The 14,439-nt window shown below is 41.9% G+C and overlaps 2 protein-coding genes across 3 annotated transcripts in view; one reads left to right on the forward strand and one right to left on the reverse strand.

Annotated features, from left to right (window-relative positions):
- The first annotated feature begins 242 nt into the window (after positions 1-242).
- Positions 243-1,589, forward strand: LOC125391056 (beclin-2-like). Its single transcript, XM_087897284.1, has one exon. It carries the CDS (start codon positions 298-300, stop codon positions 1,570-1,572), a length of 1,275 nt encoding a protein of 424 aa, XP_087753410.1. The 5' UTR covers positions 243-297; the 3' UTR covers positions 1,573-1,589.
- A 3,193-nt stretch (positions 1,590-4,782) lies between these two features.
- The window catches only part of Dcaf10 (DDB1 and CUL4 associated factor 10), a 44,212-nt gene continuing 34,555 nt past the window's right edge, over positions 4,783-14,439 (reverse strand). For both annotated transcript variants that reach the window (XM_085677200.2, XM_048420079.3), the window contains 4 exons: positions 13,710-13,912; positions 12,596-12,706; positions 11,617-11,762; positions 4,783-10,484 (listed from right to left, as the gene is read on the reverse strand). In XM_085677200.2, the coding sequence (XP_085533326.1) occupies positions 10,116-10,484; positions 11,617-11,762; positions 12,596-12,706; positions 13,710-13,912 (829 nt within the window). In that variant the 3' untranslated portion in view covers positions 4,783-10,115. The remainder of the gene's footprint in view (positions 10,485-11,616; positions 11,763-12,595; positions 12,707-13,709; positions 13,913-14,439) is intronic.

The following is a 14,439-nucleotide window of genomic DNA, read 5'->3' on the forward strand; positions in this document are numbered from 1 at the left end:
GGATCTCTGTGAGTTCAAGGCCAGCCTGGTCTATAAATGAAGTTCAGGACAGTCAGGGTTGCACAGAGAAACACTTTCTGGAAAACAAAACAAAACAAAATTAAAACCCCCACACATGCTGGTCATGATTATCAAAACCTGTGTTAGAGAGACTTGCTGGCCTGTGGGGAGCTACAGGTGGGAATTCCCAGTAGGGAATTGTGATAAGGTATAAAAGGGAAGCATGAGAGAGACCTCTCCAAAGACTCCCTGGGCTGGAAGGAAACCTAGACTCCAGTGGGGGTGCACACCTTCAGGATGTCTTCCACTCTCTTCCTGTGCCAGCGCTGCAACCAGCCCCTGAAACTCTCACAGAAGCTCCGTACAATGCAGGAAGGGCCCTTGGAAGCCCAGCAGCATGCGAGCCCCTCCCCAAGGGCCAGGACCTCCAGCAGCCCCCTTCCTGACTGGGGCCAGTCGTCCCAGTCAAGTTCCTGCTCCACCTTCTCTCTGCTTGGTGAATTGACTGCCCAGAGAACTTTGAACACTATCCAAAATGTTGTCCTAGAGACCTTTGAAATCCTCTCCGGCCAAAAAGATGTGGACCACCCGCTCTGTGTGGACTGCACAGACAATCTTTTGAGGGAACTAGATGCCCAGCTCACTCTAGTTGAAGCTGACACCCAGAAGTACAGAAGCTTCCTGGAGAGAGAGTCGCTGGTGAGTGAGGAGGAGAGGGAGGCCATGCATGTGGAGCTCTGGGCTGAGCTGCGGAGTCTGGAGAAGGAAGAAGCAAGGCTGGCTCAGGAGCTGAAGGATGTAGACCGCCAGCATGCAAGAATAGAGGCCGAACTCAGAGCAGCCCAGGCAGAGAGCAGGGAGCTCGAACAACAGGAGGAGCAGGATTTGAAGGACTACGCTCTCCTGACAATGGAAGAGCTGGAGCTGACTGACGAGCTGAGCAGTGTGGAGAACCGGTTGGCGCATGCCCAGAAGCAGCTGCAGCGCCTGAGAGAGACCGATATCTTCAACATCGCGTTTACCATCTTGGATGAGGGGCCGCTGGGCATTATCAACAACTTCAGGTTGGGCCGCCTCCCTGGCGTCCAGGTGGGATGGAGTGAGATCAACGCCGCCTGGGGACAGGCAGCCTTACTGCTCTTCAGCTTGTCCAAGACAGCTGGACTGCAATTCCAGAGGTACCAGCTAGTTCCCTGCGGGGACCATTCCTACCTCAAGCCCTTGGCTGGTGATGGGGTGCTGCTGTTGTTCTCAGATGGGAACCACAGAATCTTCCACAATAACAAGTTTGACCGTGGGATGAAGGCCTTCCTGGACTGCCTGCAGCAGTTGGTGGAGGAGGCTGAGAAGGAGGAAGGCCTCTTCCTGCCCTACAGGATCCACGTGAAGGGAGGGATGCTGGAGGATGCCAGGGACAGTGGCGAGTGCTGCTCCATCACGACCCACCTGAACTCAGAGGAGGAGTGGGCAAAGGCTCTGAAATTCATGCTTACCAACTTAAAGTTGATTCTTGCTTGGGCTTCGTCAAGGTACTGTTTTAAGATGGAACCAGACTGGAGCCATTTTGAATAAAACTTCCATTTTTGAATAGGGGTATAGGGATCAAATAAAGTTTTAAGTTCCCAAGACCTCCTTGAGTAAATGACATCCTTCTTGGCAGAGAGAGACATGTATGTGGGTAACTGATATCTTGGCTTCAAGTTAATGAGTAGGGGGCAAGCCACCCTGGCACCTTGGAGTAAGTCAACCAATGAGAACAAGATATGTGTACCACATAGATAAATGTTCCTAGGAATGCCCCCATCCCCAAATCCTGATCGGTAGAAAAATGTAACCGTAACTTGGTACAGATGTTGTGATTTTTTCAGGCATAAAAGCATTGTAATGTTCTGTTTGGCTTAAGGTTGCTGCTCAGCTCCTGAGTTTGTTCTGCAACTCTAGTCAATCAGTAGCAAAAACCAATTTTTTGTTTTCTGCATTGGCTTGGTATGTGAGTTGTGTTGGCTCCAAGTGGACTCTATAATGCTATGACAGTGAACTTGTCTTCTAAAATACTAGGGAAATAATGTGGCACAACTCAAGAATGTAACACGTTTGTGATCCAAAGAGATCATTTTGTCTTTCTTGAGAGAAGTTCTCCGTAGCTCAGATGGACCGTAAATCCTCGACTCCTCCTGCTTAGTCCCGAGTGCTGGGATTACATGAACCCACCAGGAATGAGTTTTAAAATATTGCCTCAGAGGCCCTCGGTTGACCCCTAGGACCAGTTATGTGTTGTTTGCTGAGAGTGACCTAAATGTCACTGCTGCACTGTGGTCTCTTTTCCTTGGATCTTTTTCTCTAGTTCATCTTCACCCAGGCATTCAAAATGATAGGGGATAAAAAGCCAAAGATATAAGATCATTCTTGCATTAAAAAAATTATAAAGAGATGAGGAGGGAATTGGCCAGAGACGAGTGGAGTCGGGGGTAGCGAGAAGAAAAGCTGGTTTGAACTTTTTAAGAAAACTGTGTGGTGGCTCTACTGTGTGGAACGGACCTTTGGAGGGCGGCAGTCATGAGGTTAGATGTCAGGGAGTGCGCAGGTTTTGAGTTTTGTAATGCATGAGCCTCCCTTCTCATCTCTAAGACAATTTCAATAAATGTTTACATTTTCTGAAATGAAAAGGAAACCTGTATCAGAAAACATGAGAACATATATGTCACTGGTTTTGCAGGGGGGAGAGACAGTAACCTAGAGAAATCAAGACATTCTCACTAGAGTCAGAAGGAACATAGCCCACTCGTGCCTTGACTTTTACATAGGGACCCATGTTGGACCTACAGCTGGAATCTCATCCTTGTACTAGGTTAAAGCACTAAGGACATGAGGGTTTGTTACAACATGAATAGGAAACTAATATGTATTATTTAGAATGCCAGTTTCTTATCCAATTAAAAACTTATTTGATTTGCCTTTTTTGTTGTTTTAATCTCACTATGTTACTCTGGCCTTAAGTTTGTGATCCTCTTGTCTCAACCTCTCAAGTGCTGACTACAGGTGTGTACCACCATGCCCAGCTAAAACACCGTTTTTTTTCAGTAGCCCCAATATGTCAGTGAAAGAAGTAACAGCGAAACTTAGAGCTACAATTTGTTAAATCAGATCATCTATTTGGTAATTCAATCTGAATTGAATGAAACTTGTTCTTGTTGAGTTTTGAGATGGGGTCATGCTATGTCACCCAAGCTGGCCCTGCCCGGGCACAAGTGGTCTTTGTATTTCAGCGTCCAGAGCGCTTGGAAGTACAGGCCTGCGCCACTCACCTGGCTAATCATTCTCTTACCTCTCTAGTACAGGGAGAAACTTAGAACTTTGACTTTTAAGTGTTATGCTTTTTCTTCTGCATATTTTTTGTTGTTTTCCAAGACAGGGTTTCTCTATGTATATCCCTGACTGTCCTGGAACTCACTCTATAGACCAAGCTAACCTCAGATTTGGAGATCTGCCTGCCTCTGTCTCCCGAGTGCTGGGATTAAAGGTGTGCACCACCACTGCCTAGCTTTGCATATGTTTTTAAATGGCAATAGATTAATAAAATAGCATAATTGGTAAAATAATCAAAATATGGAGCCAGGCTCCTACTGATGGCACATGCCTTTAATCTCAGTACTCAGGAGGCAGAGGCAGGTGAACATCTATGAGTTTGAGGCCAGCCTGATCTACATAGTGAGTTCCAGGCCAATAAGAGCTATATTGTGAGCCTCTTTCTCAAATAAAAAAACCCATGAGAAAAAACAACAAAAATTTGACATGAATTCATAATTTCTTTCTGGAGGTTACATGATCAGAAAAGTGATTATCAGTCTACTACTGCCTCTGTCTCAACCTTATGGTCAGTCCTGATCTAAAAACGCATACCCAGGTGGTGAAAATAAAATATTTCAAGCCACTATATCTGATATTTCATTGACCTTTCAAACATGTTAATCATACACAAAAGTGTGTCAAATGTTTGCAAGTAACATTTATTTCTTAAAATCACATAATGAGGTAGACATGTACCAAAATATTCAGGGCATGTATAAAGGCTTAATAAAACCTGGAGATTGTATGTAGGTATGTGTGGTGGTCATCTGTAATTCTGTCTATTCACTCAAAGGCTTAAAATAATTCAATGGGAAAGGCAAATCCATTTTACAGTCTTAGAAAGTTTATCTATTCTGAAATGAATATTTCACATACCAAAAACCTTCTGGAAGTAGCTTTAATTATAGAGTACAAATTAAGGAATGAAGTCATGCACTTTGTAGCTATCTTTGAAGGCCTTTACTTAAAGATAGGTGGACGATGTGCAATTTATGGTTCTTACAATGTCCTTCTAAGTAAGAACTACTTAATGTGTGAGCCAAGAGCCACGTGAGAATGCTCTGCTGGTACTCCCAGGTTTACGACAGGCTGGATGTAAATGAGGATGGAGCCTAAGTTACTCCACAGTCTTGTAATGCCAGGTTGATGTCTGTTTCCGACGCTTCTGTAGAGACCTTAGTTTTATCTCGGTTCTCTGAGTACCTAGTACCAGGCATATAGTAGGGTTCAAGTCCATGTTCAATGAGAATTAGAACCCTGATTTAGCTTTCAAAATCAATAAATACCCAGAGGAAGACAGCCTACTATTTAAAAACAAAACAAAACCAACCAAAACAAAGCCCAACCACCACTGCCTGATACTGCCTCTGTGGCTCGATAATTTTTTCATCACATTCTGGCTTCATAAGAACTTGAGGCCGCACATAGTGAAAGTTCACTTGACTCATTCAGCAGGTATTTATTGAACAACCACTGTCAGGTCCTCTCCCGGGCACCATGGGTACAGGAATAAAGAAGACAGCCCTGCCCTGAAGGAGCACAGTCTAGCAGACAAACCAGTAGCACCTTAGACCCTGCGACAAAGGGTTCTGATTGGCAGCTTATTAACTTGAATATTCCAAGTTTGTCAAAAACACAAGCCTAACGTTGGACCAAAAAGAGCCTTGGGAAAGCTGCGGATTCAGCCTACCTTAAAGACTGTGACCGGATTTAAATCCTGAACATTATTTTATTACTCCTGGGGGGTGTCACCTACAGTTATATTTCTATATACATACATTCAAAAGATGTGTGCATCAGATGTGCTTCTCAGGGCTTTTGACTGAACCTCTGTCAGCTCATTTACGGCAAACTGGAGATTTTCCTGTTGGCGATAATTTCCATTATCATTCGAACGGGAGCAGTTCTCAGGACAGTGGCTGGATTCTCTAGGATGTACATGTTCGGTGGCCTTTACTGTGATATCAGGCATACACTTCAATGGTTTCAGTGGCATCTCTACAGTCCTAAGCCTACCTGGAGCTTCCTTTTCCTTCCTCTTCTGCACTCCTGTTCTTAGGAGGGGGCAGGACCCTCTGATTCAGTTCCGTGCTAGTCTGGGATCCAGTAGCAGCTCTGGTTTACACATCCCTTTCAGATGGTGAGTAGAACACAGCCAAAGAAGCTGCCTCACTGTGTGTCCAGAGTTTGCCTAGTTATTGTTGGCAGCGACCAGGACTGGTTAACTCATGTCACAGCCCATAGGACAGCACAGAAAAAAGTAGGAGCCTGTTAGAAACAGGCATGCTGATAGAATACATTACTTCGCAATATACATTTTTAAAGCTAACAATGAGGCAAATACATAGTTGAGGGAATATTCCTAAGAGATATTTCTCACATTTCTTATAGCCCTTTGTGTTCTATGAAATATTCTACATGTATCAGAGCTCACTGTGTATTTGCAATAATACATCATGAATGTAATGTTACTTCATCATGATAAAGTGAATCAGACCGAGCATGCTGTTTAAGAAGGCAGAGAGGTAGACTACCATACCTACAGAGACTTGCATCAAAAATAACTACAAATTTAAAATTTTGGCACTTAAGAGATACACATTAGTTATCCAAACAAAATCCACATATATGGATTCCTTCATGACCAACAGGTGTTACTGAATGGATCTATACAGCACCCAAGGACCACTGGTCATTGAATAAGGATGATTGTCATCAGGAAGTTACCAGACCATATCCCCTGCTTTTATAAAAGTCAAATGAAAGCCTGGCATGGTAGTGCACACTTGGGAGGCAGAGGCCGAGGGAACTCTGAGCTGGGGGCCAGCCTGGTCTACACAGTGAGTTCCAGGACAGTCAGGGCTACACACAGAAACCTTGTCTCGAAAAAAAAACAAAACAAAAAACAAAAAATAAACTAGAAGCCAAGAGTAATAGACACTTAGGGACACAGTGCTGCATGGTCCAGGACACCAATCTTCTAAGGGATTCTTGGGGTGTTTCCCCTCTGCTTCCCTTCTAGAATGATAGCCTTTAAGATCACATGAGCTGACCTGGTCCTAGACACAGGAGTAGGGAACATGAACTTGCGTTCCTTGCGTTGTTCCCTTAAAACTTTTATTGTGGTTTCTTCTTAGGGATCTAACAGGGAGAAATAGCAAAATAGACATGATTTGGGCTTTGTGAAAAAACAAAAAGACACTTAAAACAAATAAGCTGGGACTCACTGTATATAGCTCTGGCTAGCCTGGAACCTTAGCATGCAGACCAGGCTGACCTCAAGCTCACTGAAGATCCACCTGCCTCTGCTTCCCCTGCACTGGGATTAAAGGTGTGTGCCACCACCAGCTGTGATCACTTTTTTTTAAAATAATTTTTATTTTATGTTCACTGGTGTTTTGCTTGCATGTATGTCTGTGTGAGGTGTCAAGCCCTGGAACTAGAGTTACAGACAGGTGTGAGCTGCTATGTGAGTGCTGGGAATTGAACCTGGGTCCTCTGGAAGAGTAATAAGTGTTCTTAATTGCTGAGCCATTTCTCCAGCTCCATGGTCACACACATTTTTAGCCCTTCATTTCCTGATTGAAAATAAGCAACTACTGTATATTTGATGCACCTAAACCATTCAATATAGCATTTCCACTAACAGGTGTTCTTTAACAGGAAGCGTTTAGCCAGAATAACTTAGTTACCAAGATTTACCAACAATAACTTCATTATCAATTATAATATACTTCTACCAATTATAATAGAAATGTCTGAATAAAAGAGTAAAAAGTACCAGATTTCCAGACTGTTCAAATGGGATCTTAAAATGGTAATATGTAAGTTTTCCCAATAGTACAGGTTTCCGCGGCCCTTCAATTCTTGGCTAATACTGTCTGGTTTCTGTCTTGGCCCTGACTCTCCCTCAGAGAGGGTAAAGGTTCCCTGCTGCAGCACTTGCTGGTTCTTTTCAGTTCTCATCTCTGTGGCTTGGCTGTCACACAAAGCTATCCTCTACATTTTCAACACCATGAGTGCTGCTTGCCTTGTTTTTAGCTTAGGAATGGCCTACATGTATGCCTAGGGTGATGATCTTCAGTCTCATGGAAACATCAGTATTTGAAATGTTCTATGCAGCACTGAAGGCAACTAGGCCGGCCTTGTAATAAAATTTTGCAGAAGATATCAAGCTCATACATTAACAGACCAAGGTAGCTCATCCTTCACAAACTAAGGGACAAAATGGTAGAGAAGTCAGTACAGACTTAGTAATAAACAGGCAAACCTGGGTCTGAATCCAGTACTGCTTGGGAGGGAGCCTTGCACAGCCTGAGTTTGATGTTTTTTTCCCCAGGAAAACTAGAGAGAGAGAGAGAGAGAGAGAGAGAGAGAGAGAGAGAGAGAGAGAGAGAGAGAGAGAGCGAGCGAGCATAGACTCCAGATAACAGCTCGGTTATCATAAGAGGAAATAAAAAGCATCCCTCTTAGATAATTGCTTTTGCATCCTTATGAATTCTCCCATCCAGGCCTGACCCTCCTTAGCTTCTAAGATGAGTTCATGTGCATTCAAGGGTAGTGTGGCTGTAGACTATCATTCTGAACTCTGTATTTGCAACTAAGAACACAGCAAAGAAGTAACTCACCACCTTAATATACTTATGTCTAAATTAGCTATAGAAGCAAGCCTATGATTTTCACTGTACTTTGCTGTTTTTTTTTTTAATGACTACAAAATTTCCAGCTTTTCTAACATCTATGATAAGATCTAATTTTTAAAGACTGCCCCAGAGCTAGCATTGTTCTTTGGGAGACACAGCTCTTACAGGTGTGTGAATGGCTGATGGGCACTATAAAGAACTGTGCATTTATTCGTGTATTTGAGCTGTTTAAACATTTCTGTAAGTATTAAATACCTTTTTTGCTATCAATAAAACTCTCAGCATCTACTCACATGGCTGCCTTTTCCAATCTAATCATCTTATTCACAATAATATAACCTAAAGGCAAAATGCCCATAATCACTGATTATTTTGTTTTGTAAGTCAGGGTTTCTGTGTAGTTTTGGAGCCTGCCCTGGTACTTGCTCTGTAGGCCAGGCTGCCTCTGTCTCCTGAGTGCTGGGATTAAAGGCACATGCCACCACTGCCTGGTATCACTGATGTTTTTAACAGCCATCATAATACAGTAGAAATTGCCTTGAGCGAGGAATTAAGCGACTTGAAGCTTTGGTCTTCCCACTAACTTTGTATGACCTTAGGCAAATCACTTAACTTCTTTCATTTGTCTAACGATGAAATGAATACCATTTCAAGTTATTAGCTACTCCAAAATTGCTATTGTTGATTTATTATTATTACTGTTTAAATAGATGAAACATCTTGTGGGAATTGTGTTAAGCACCAAATGGGTATAGAAATACCTGCTACAATTTCAGGTTGTTTTCAAACTATGACCTGGAGGCCACCTGGATACAGATGATTTAAGGTTCTGTTTATAAACAGAGTCTGGTCCTTTCCCTGCCTAAACCAGTCTTCTAAGGTCAGGCCCAGATTCCTGCATTTTTCACAAATCCTTCAAGGATTATATAGCATCCTAATAGTTGAGAAACACTGGCCTAAAGGGCACGTGACCAAAGAGAGCAAGGCTATGCATGGCTTAAATTATTCCAGCTTCTAACATATCTCAACACAGTGCCAATCAATGTAGCAGAGACTGGAAAGACGCTGCCCATTCAGGACAGGAGTAGCACTGCCTTCACACCTTGCCTGATACTTTCCATAACCAAAGCAGAGCCAGTAGTGCTACTCAAGTCCCAGACAGCAGCTCCCTTCTTAGTGACGGCAAGAGCTGAGTTTATGCTCTCTGGCTGAAGGAACAAAGACAATAAAATCTTTTATTTTCCTCCCACCCTATAACTGTGAACAGCTCATCTGTGTGATTCAAAGAATCACAGCCAATCTAAGCCAACTTAGTCTTCTCACTCTATGGCCAGATACTGTACCAACCTAATGAATAAATCTTCTACAACAGAAATGACAGAGCTTATTCCTTTCCTTTCCAATGCTGCTGACAGGAACAAAATACCAAATAAAGACACATGCTGGAGATTTTAAATTCATACAAGTAAAATAAATTACAATGAGGTTGCAATATTTTTCTAGAATTTCACAGCAAAAATTTCACATGAGATAACTTGTATAATTTTAACAGGAAATTTTAAAAGGATATTTTGTTGCAAGAGTATCAGTTATGAGAATAATGCCATTATCTGTGCTCAATATTTGACGGCAACTTTAAAGGCCAAGTGTACTGATAAACGAAGATGAACTGTCTTTTTTTCAACAAGTGATGTGCCAACATCCAACTTCTGGGTTTTATTTAACACTAGTGCCACAGGCTGTTCCTCATCCCAACCATGACTCTTATCCAATGCTCACAAAATTCATACCAAAATAAAATAGGGGGTGCAGGGAGGAGTGATGAAAATAGGGATGGGGGAGAGAACAAGAGCCACATGCAAAATGACTAGGAAAACTCAAACTCAGCGGCACGGACAGCAGGAGCAAAGGAATGCCGACAGAACGATGCTGTATGGTCGAAATGGAGATGCCAGATGATGCTGGATGGCCAAGGACTCGGGTCACATGTGTGTTCACCAACCCATAAGAACCAATATCTTGACCCAAACTTATAAGATCTTCTAAAAAAGAAAATACTTCACCTAAATTGAAGTAATTCATAAGCAAACACCAGAAGAGTTCCTCATTTGATGTAAGTTGTGCCTAAAACTTTGGCTGATACAGAGAGACCCGTCCACTAAGGCACCCTGAGGCAATCTGACAGTGTGTTGGAGAGAACTTTGTTGTCAGGACCACGTCATTGTGAGAGTACAGAGAGCGAATCACCCGTAGGGGGCTGGCTTCTTTGGGTAAACAGTCAACAAGCTCGCTGCACTGCTTGTCAAATCCCAACAAGCGAATCCCGTAGCCATGTGGGGAAGAAATCATTCGTCCATCAGGGCTGAAGCAAAGTTCTTTGATGTAGCCCCTGCCTACGTTAGCTTCTTCAATGTAATGAGTCAGCCGCAGGGAACATCGAGGTGAAACAGGCCGCACCGGAGCTCCTTCTTGGAATTCATAGACACAAGTCCACTGGAGGAGGAGAAAGGAGACAAACAGAAGTTACAGACCCCCAAACAGTACTGCAGAAATACTCTTAACCACAGGAGTGTTGCAAGAAATCAGTTAGATGAATATCATCCCTCTTACCTAAGTCTAGATTTATCTTTATAAGCTAGAGGTATTGTGTGCTATAGCTATAATGCTTTAAGACCCCTTGTCCCTGAGGCTACCTATGACTTCTATCATTACATTGCTATCAATACATTTCCCTTTTTTTTGAGGGCAGCAACAATCCAGAGTTCAGAGTATTTCCATCCTCTGTGTATTTCAAAGGCCTTTCTGCCTTCCTTCAGTTTGGTCTGTAGAGCCAGTGAGCTCCTTGCAGACTCCTGCCTACCACAGTAATGAGATCCTAAGTTTTTTGTTTGTTTGTTTGTTTGGTTTGTTTTTTGCTACTGGTTTTCTCTTTGTAGCCTTGGTTGCCCTGGAACTCACTCTGTAGACCAGGTTGGCCTCAAACTCTCAAAAGAACTGCCTGTCTCTACCTTCTGAGTGCTGGGATGATCCTAAGTTCTTTTAACTCTTCCTCCAGACATCAGTTTAGCCCCTTCCTTTCTCAGTTTCCTCTGGTTTTTACATAGACAGCTATGATATCTCTTTTTTTTTCTTTTGGTTTTTCGAGACGGGGTTTAGCTATCCTAGAACTTGCTCTGTAGACCAAGTTGACCTCAAACTCACAGAGATCCACCTACCTCTGTCTCCCAAGTACTGAGATTAAAGGTGTAAGCCACCACTGCCTGGTGGAACTATCTTACAAAATGCTAAACCTCACATTTAGTCAGTTTAACTGAACAGTTTGGTGTAACATATAATATATGGTTTTGTTTTTTGTTTTTTTTTTTTCTGTGATGGGGACAGAATGAAGAAGCTAGGCATATCAGCTGCTGATGGTCTTTAGTGCGCTTCTCAGCTTACTATAACAAAACAGGAGAGGAAGAAGAGACTGGAAGGGATAAAGCAACAGAGGAGGAGGTAGAGGAGTTGAGAAACAGGGCCTTTGGTAGTATGTCCGGAGGGCAGGTTATCAGTCTAAGGTCTGCACACAGGGCAAGGGCAATCTGTCCATTGAGCCCTGCTGAATGTGAAGCACAGTAGCCTATACCTCTTGATCATCAGTGTTGCTTGAGCACCGAAGAAGGGTGGCCCAGCCTTTGGGGTGCAGCTGTAAAGATGTGATGCAGTTTCCACGATCTCTCTCACCAGGAACTTCAGGGGTTAAGACTTCAAGACTATTTCGTGGTGAAACTCCTGAGATTAAAAAAAAAAAAATTAAAGATTTTGGATTTTTGTTACACAAGGACTAAGGCAGAACCAGGACTTCTGGCAACTGCCTTCTTGCCTTCATCCCTCACTTTATTCCTTATACTATACCACATGTAAAAGATTAGCTCTCTTAATCCCAATATATGTGAATTTTACAGCAGGAATAACCAGTGATCGAAGGCATGAAAATGAGTGGGGTCTTTTTCCATTGGACCTGTATTTCAAAAGGTTCTTTATTTAATAACTGAAGTCATGTGCATGGAAGGAATCTAGAAGATTAAAGTCACAATTCTCAACTCAGAGAACTTACTGGTCTGGTCTATAGGCCAAAGAATAAAATATTTAGAAAGATCAGGACTTATGGTCCTTAAGGACAGTACAGATGCTCCTTTACACTGGGATTAATAAACTTGTCCAAAGCTGAAAATATTTAGGTTGTAATGCACTCAGTACACCCAACCTCTGTAGACGAGGATGATCTTGAACTCTTGATACTCTTGCCTCTCCAAGTGCTGGATAATAGGTTGTGCCACCAGGCCTAGTTCTGCATACATACTGATTTAATTTTCATGGCATCCTTGTTTGGAATCTACATTTCTTAAATACGGTTCCCAAGTACTTCATCTTCAAACTAGACCAAATCAAGGTTGGGCTGGGACAATAAAACCAATGCTTCCAAGAGGTTCAAACGATGGCTAAAAAGCAACATAGGGCCTCATTTTTCTTGGATTTTGTTTTTATGAATTAAAACTAAACCAAAGAAAGCTATTTGATAGAAATCTATTGCTGTAAGGTTGTAAAGCCGGCTTATAACCTACCTTCTCGTTGAGAGGCTCGTGACATGTGTTTCTCAGATGAGTTAGAATCACTGTGATGACAAGGTGAACCAGAAACTCTAGAACCAGAAGAACTTGATGAAGTGGTCAAATCTTGAAAAGAAAACCGAACAATAAACCTAGAATAACTCTTACAGTATCTTTTATTTTTTTAATTATCTACTTGAACTTTTAATACAACTAAAATGTGCCAACAAAATCTCATGTAAACTGGACTAGAACTAAGAAAAATGTAGACAGTTCTTGGATCTATTTCAGGTCTACTTAAAACCCTTTTTAAAACCTTTCATAGTAAAGACTTATGTGAAATAAGATAAAAAGCCAAATAAGCACGCAAACATCTCTGCTTCTCTAACATTTCTAAAATAGAAGAAAAAAAGTTAAAATCTGTGGGACAGTGAATATCAGATACTTGTGTGTTATGTCACCTCACACGGCCATGTTTCACCCTGCATTTCTGGCAGCTGCACACTTTGGGGGGGGGGTCCTTGACAGACTGATTTCCTGTGACATTTACAACTAGAATCACCCATAGAAAACTGAACAGCTTTTTGGTTTTTCAGTCAAAAATGGACAATTTCAGGGGTGCTATTCACACACTTTTAGTCCTAATGCTTCATTTCTAGATGCAGAGGCAATATGATGCCTATCAGATAATACTGATACAATATCGCATTTAAAGTTTTATGAGCCCCAGCTTCATTTAAGTTTACTGAAATCAGCAGTGAAAAAAGAACGAGGCTTGGCAAAAGGATGCTTCAAGATGGATCAGCTTGTGAGTGGACACGGAAGTGTAGGATAGATTACAGACATAGAGCTCTTGGAGTGAGTGTAACTTAACATCCTAAAACAGGTACCATGGGCCACCATTAAGTTCGAGGCAGGGATGGTGATTCTCTGGCTTAGAGCTAAGAGTCCTAGAGGCACAGGTTAATGCTATTGTTGGCACACACAGATCATCGCCCATCCTTGGAAAGCCATGAGTAAGCTTCCGAAAGAACAGCTTTGATTTTCTGTCCTTTTCCCTGCTCACACACTTAGAACAAATTTCTGTGGCTCAGATTCTTCAGAAAATCTTTTAATCAGAAAATCTTACCTGAACTTGAAGTAGTTCTTCTTGCTCTCAAAATAGGATAGCTGCCTACTTCTAAAGACTTAGTTAAGTCCAAATCGTGCAAAATCAAAAGATATCCAGAGGATGTTGAGATCAACATTTTAGAACAATCTGGTGTTAATCTCATTCGCATGAGGAAACGTGTATGAAAGAACTTCTTATGTGGACACCCGTCTTCTGTGCACCTAAGAAATCAGACCACAAACCTAGTGTTACCACAGATAGGATGATTTGTAGTTCGTCAAATTACTTTACTCTTAAAGCAGAACTGAGAGCCAATGAAAACCTTGCACACATACTTTATGCTGTTTTACTTTTACTACCTCACCTTAAGTCTCCAACCCTTCTTTTGAGATCATTTTTTGAGTATACCGTTACAATTTTTAAGTAAAACTTTACTGAAGTAAACGCTCACTCATGGCTTTGACTCTTTGAAGCCCAGGTTTCACTGCGTATAGAGCGGAGAGGACAGTGGCTCCTCAACGGACGTGAGGAGATTCCACTGCTGCTATTCGTCAGTCTGCTAACAGCCTGCTACTTAATTTTTCTCCACTTCCTTCAGCTGATCTTTTTGTCTTTAGAATCCTGCAATTTTACTTTGAGACATAAGAACTTAGATTTTTATTTATCTTTATGAAGATTCATAAGAGTTTCTAAATCTTTATAATATTCAAATATTCTGAAAATTTTAGTCATTATCAATATTGCCTCT

The sequence above is a fragment of the Myodes glareolus genome, chromosome 16 (assembly GCF_982192425.1).
Source record: "Myodes glareolus chromosome 16, mMyoGla1.1, whole genome shotgun sequence".
Lineage (NCBI taxonomy): Eukaryota > Metazoa > Chordata > Mammalia > Rodentia > Cricetidae > Myodes > Myodes glareolus.

Coding starts and splice junctions, on each gene's coding strand:
- LOC125391056 (XM_087897284.1), top strand. CDS start 298: ATGTCTTCCACTCTCTTCCTGTGCCAGCGCTGCAACCAGCCCCTGAAA.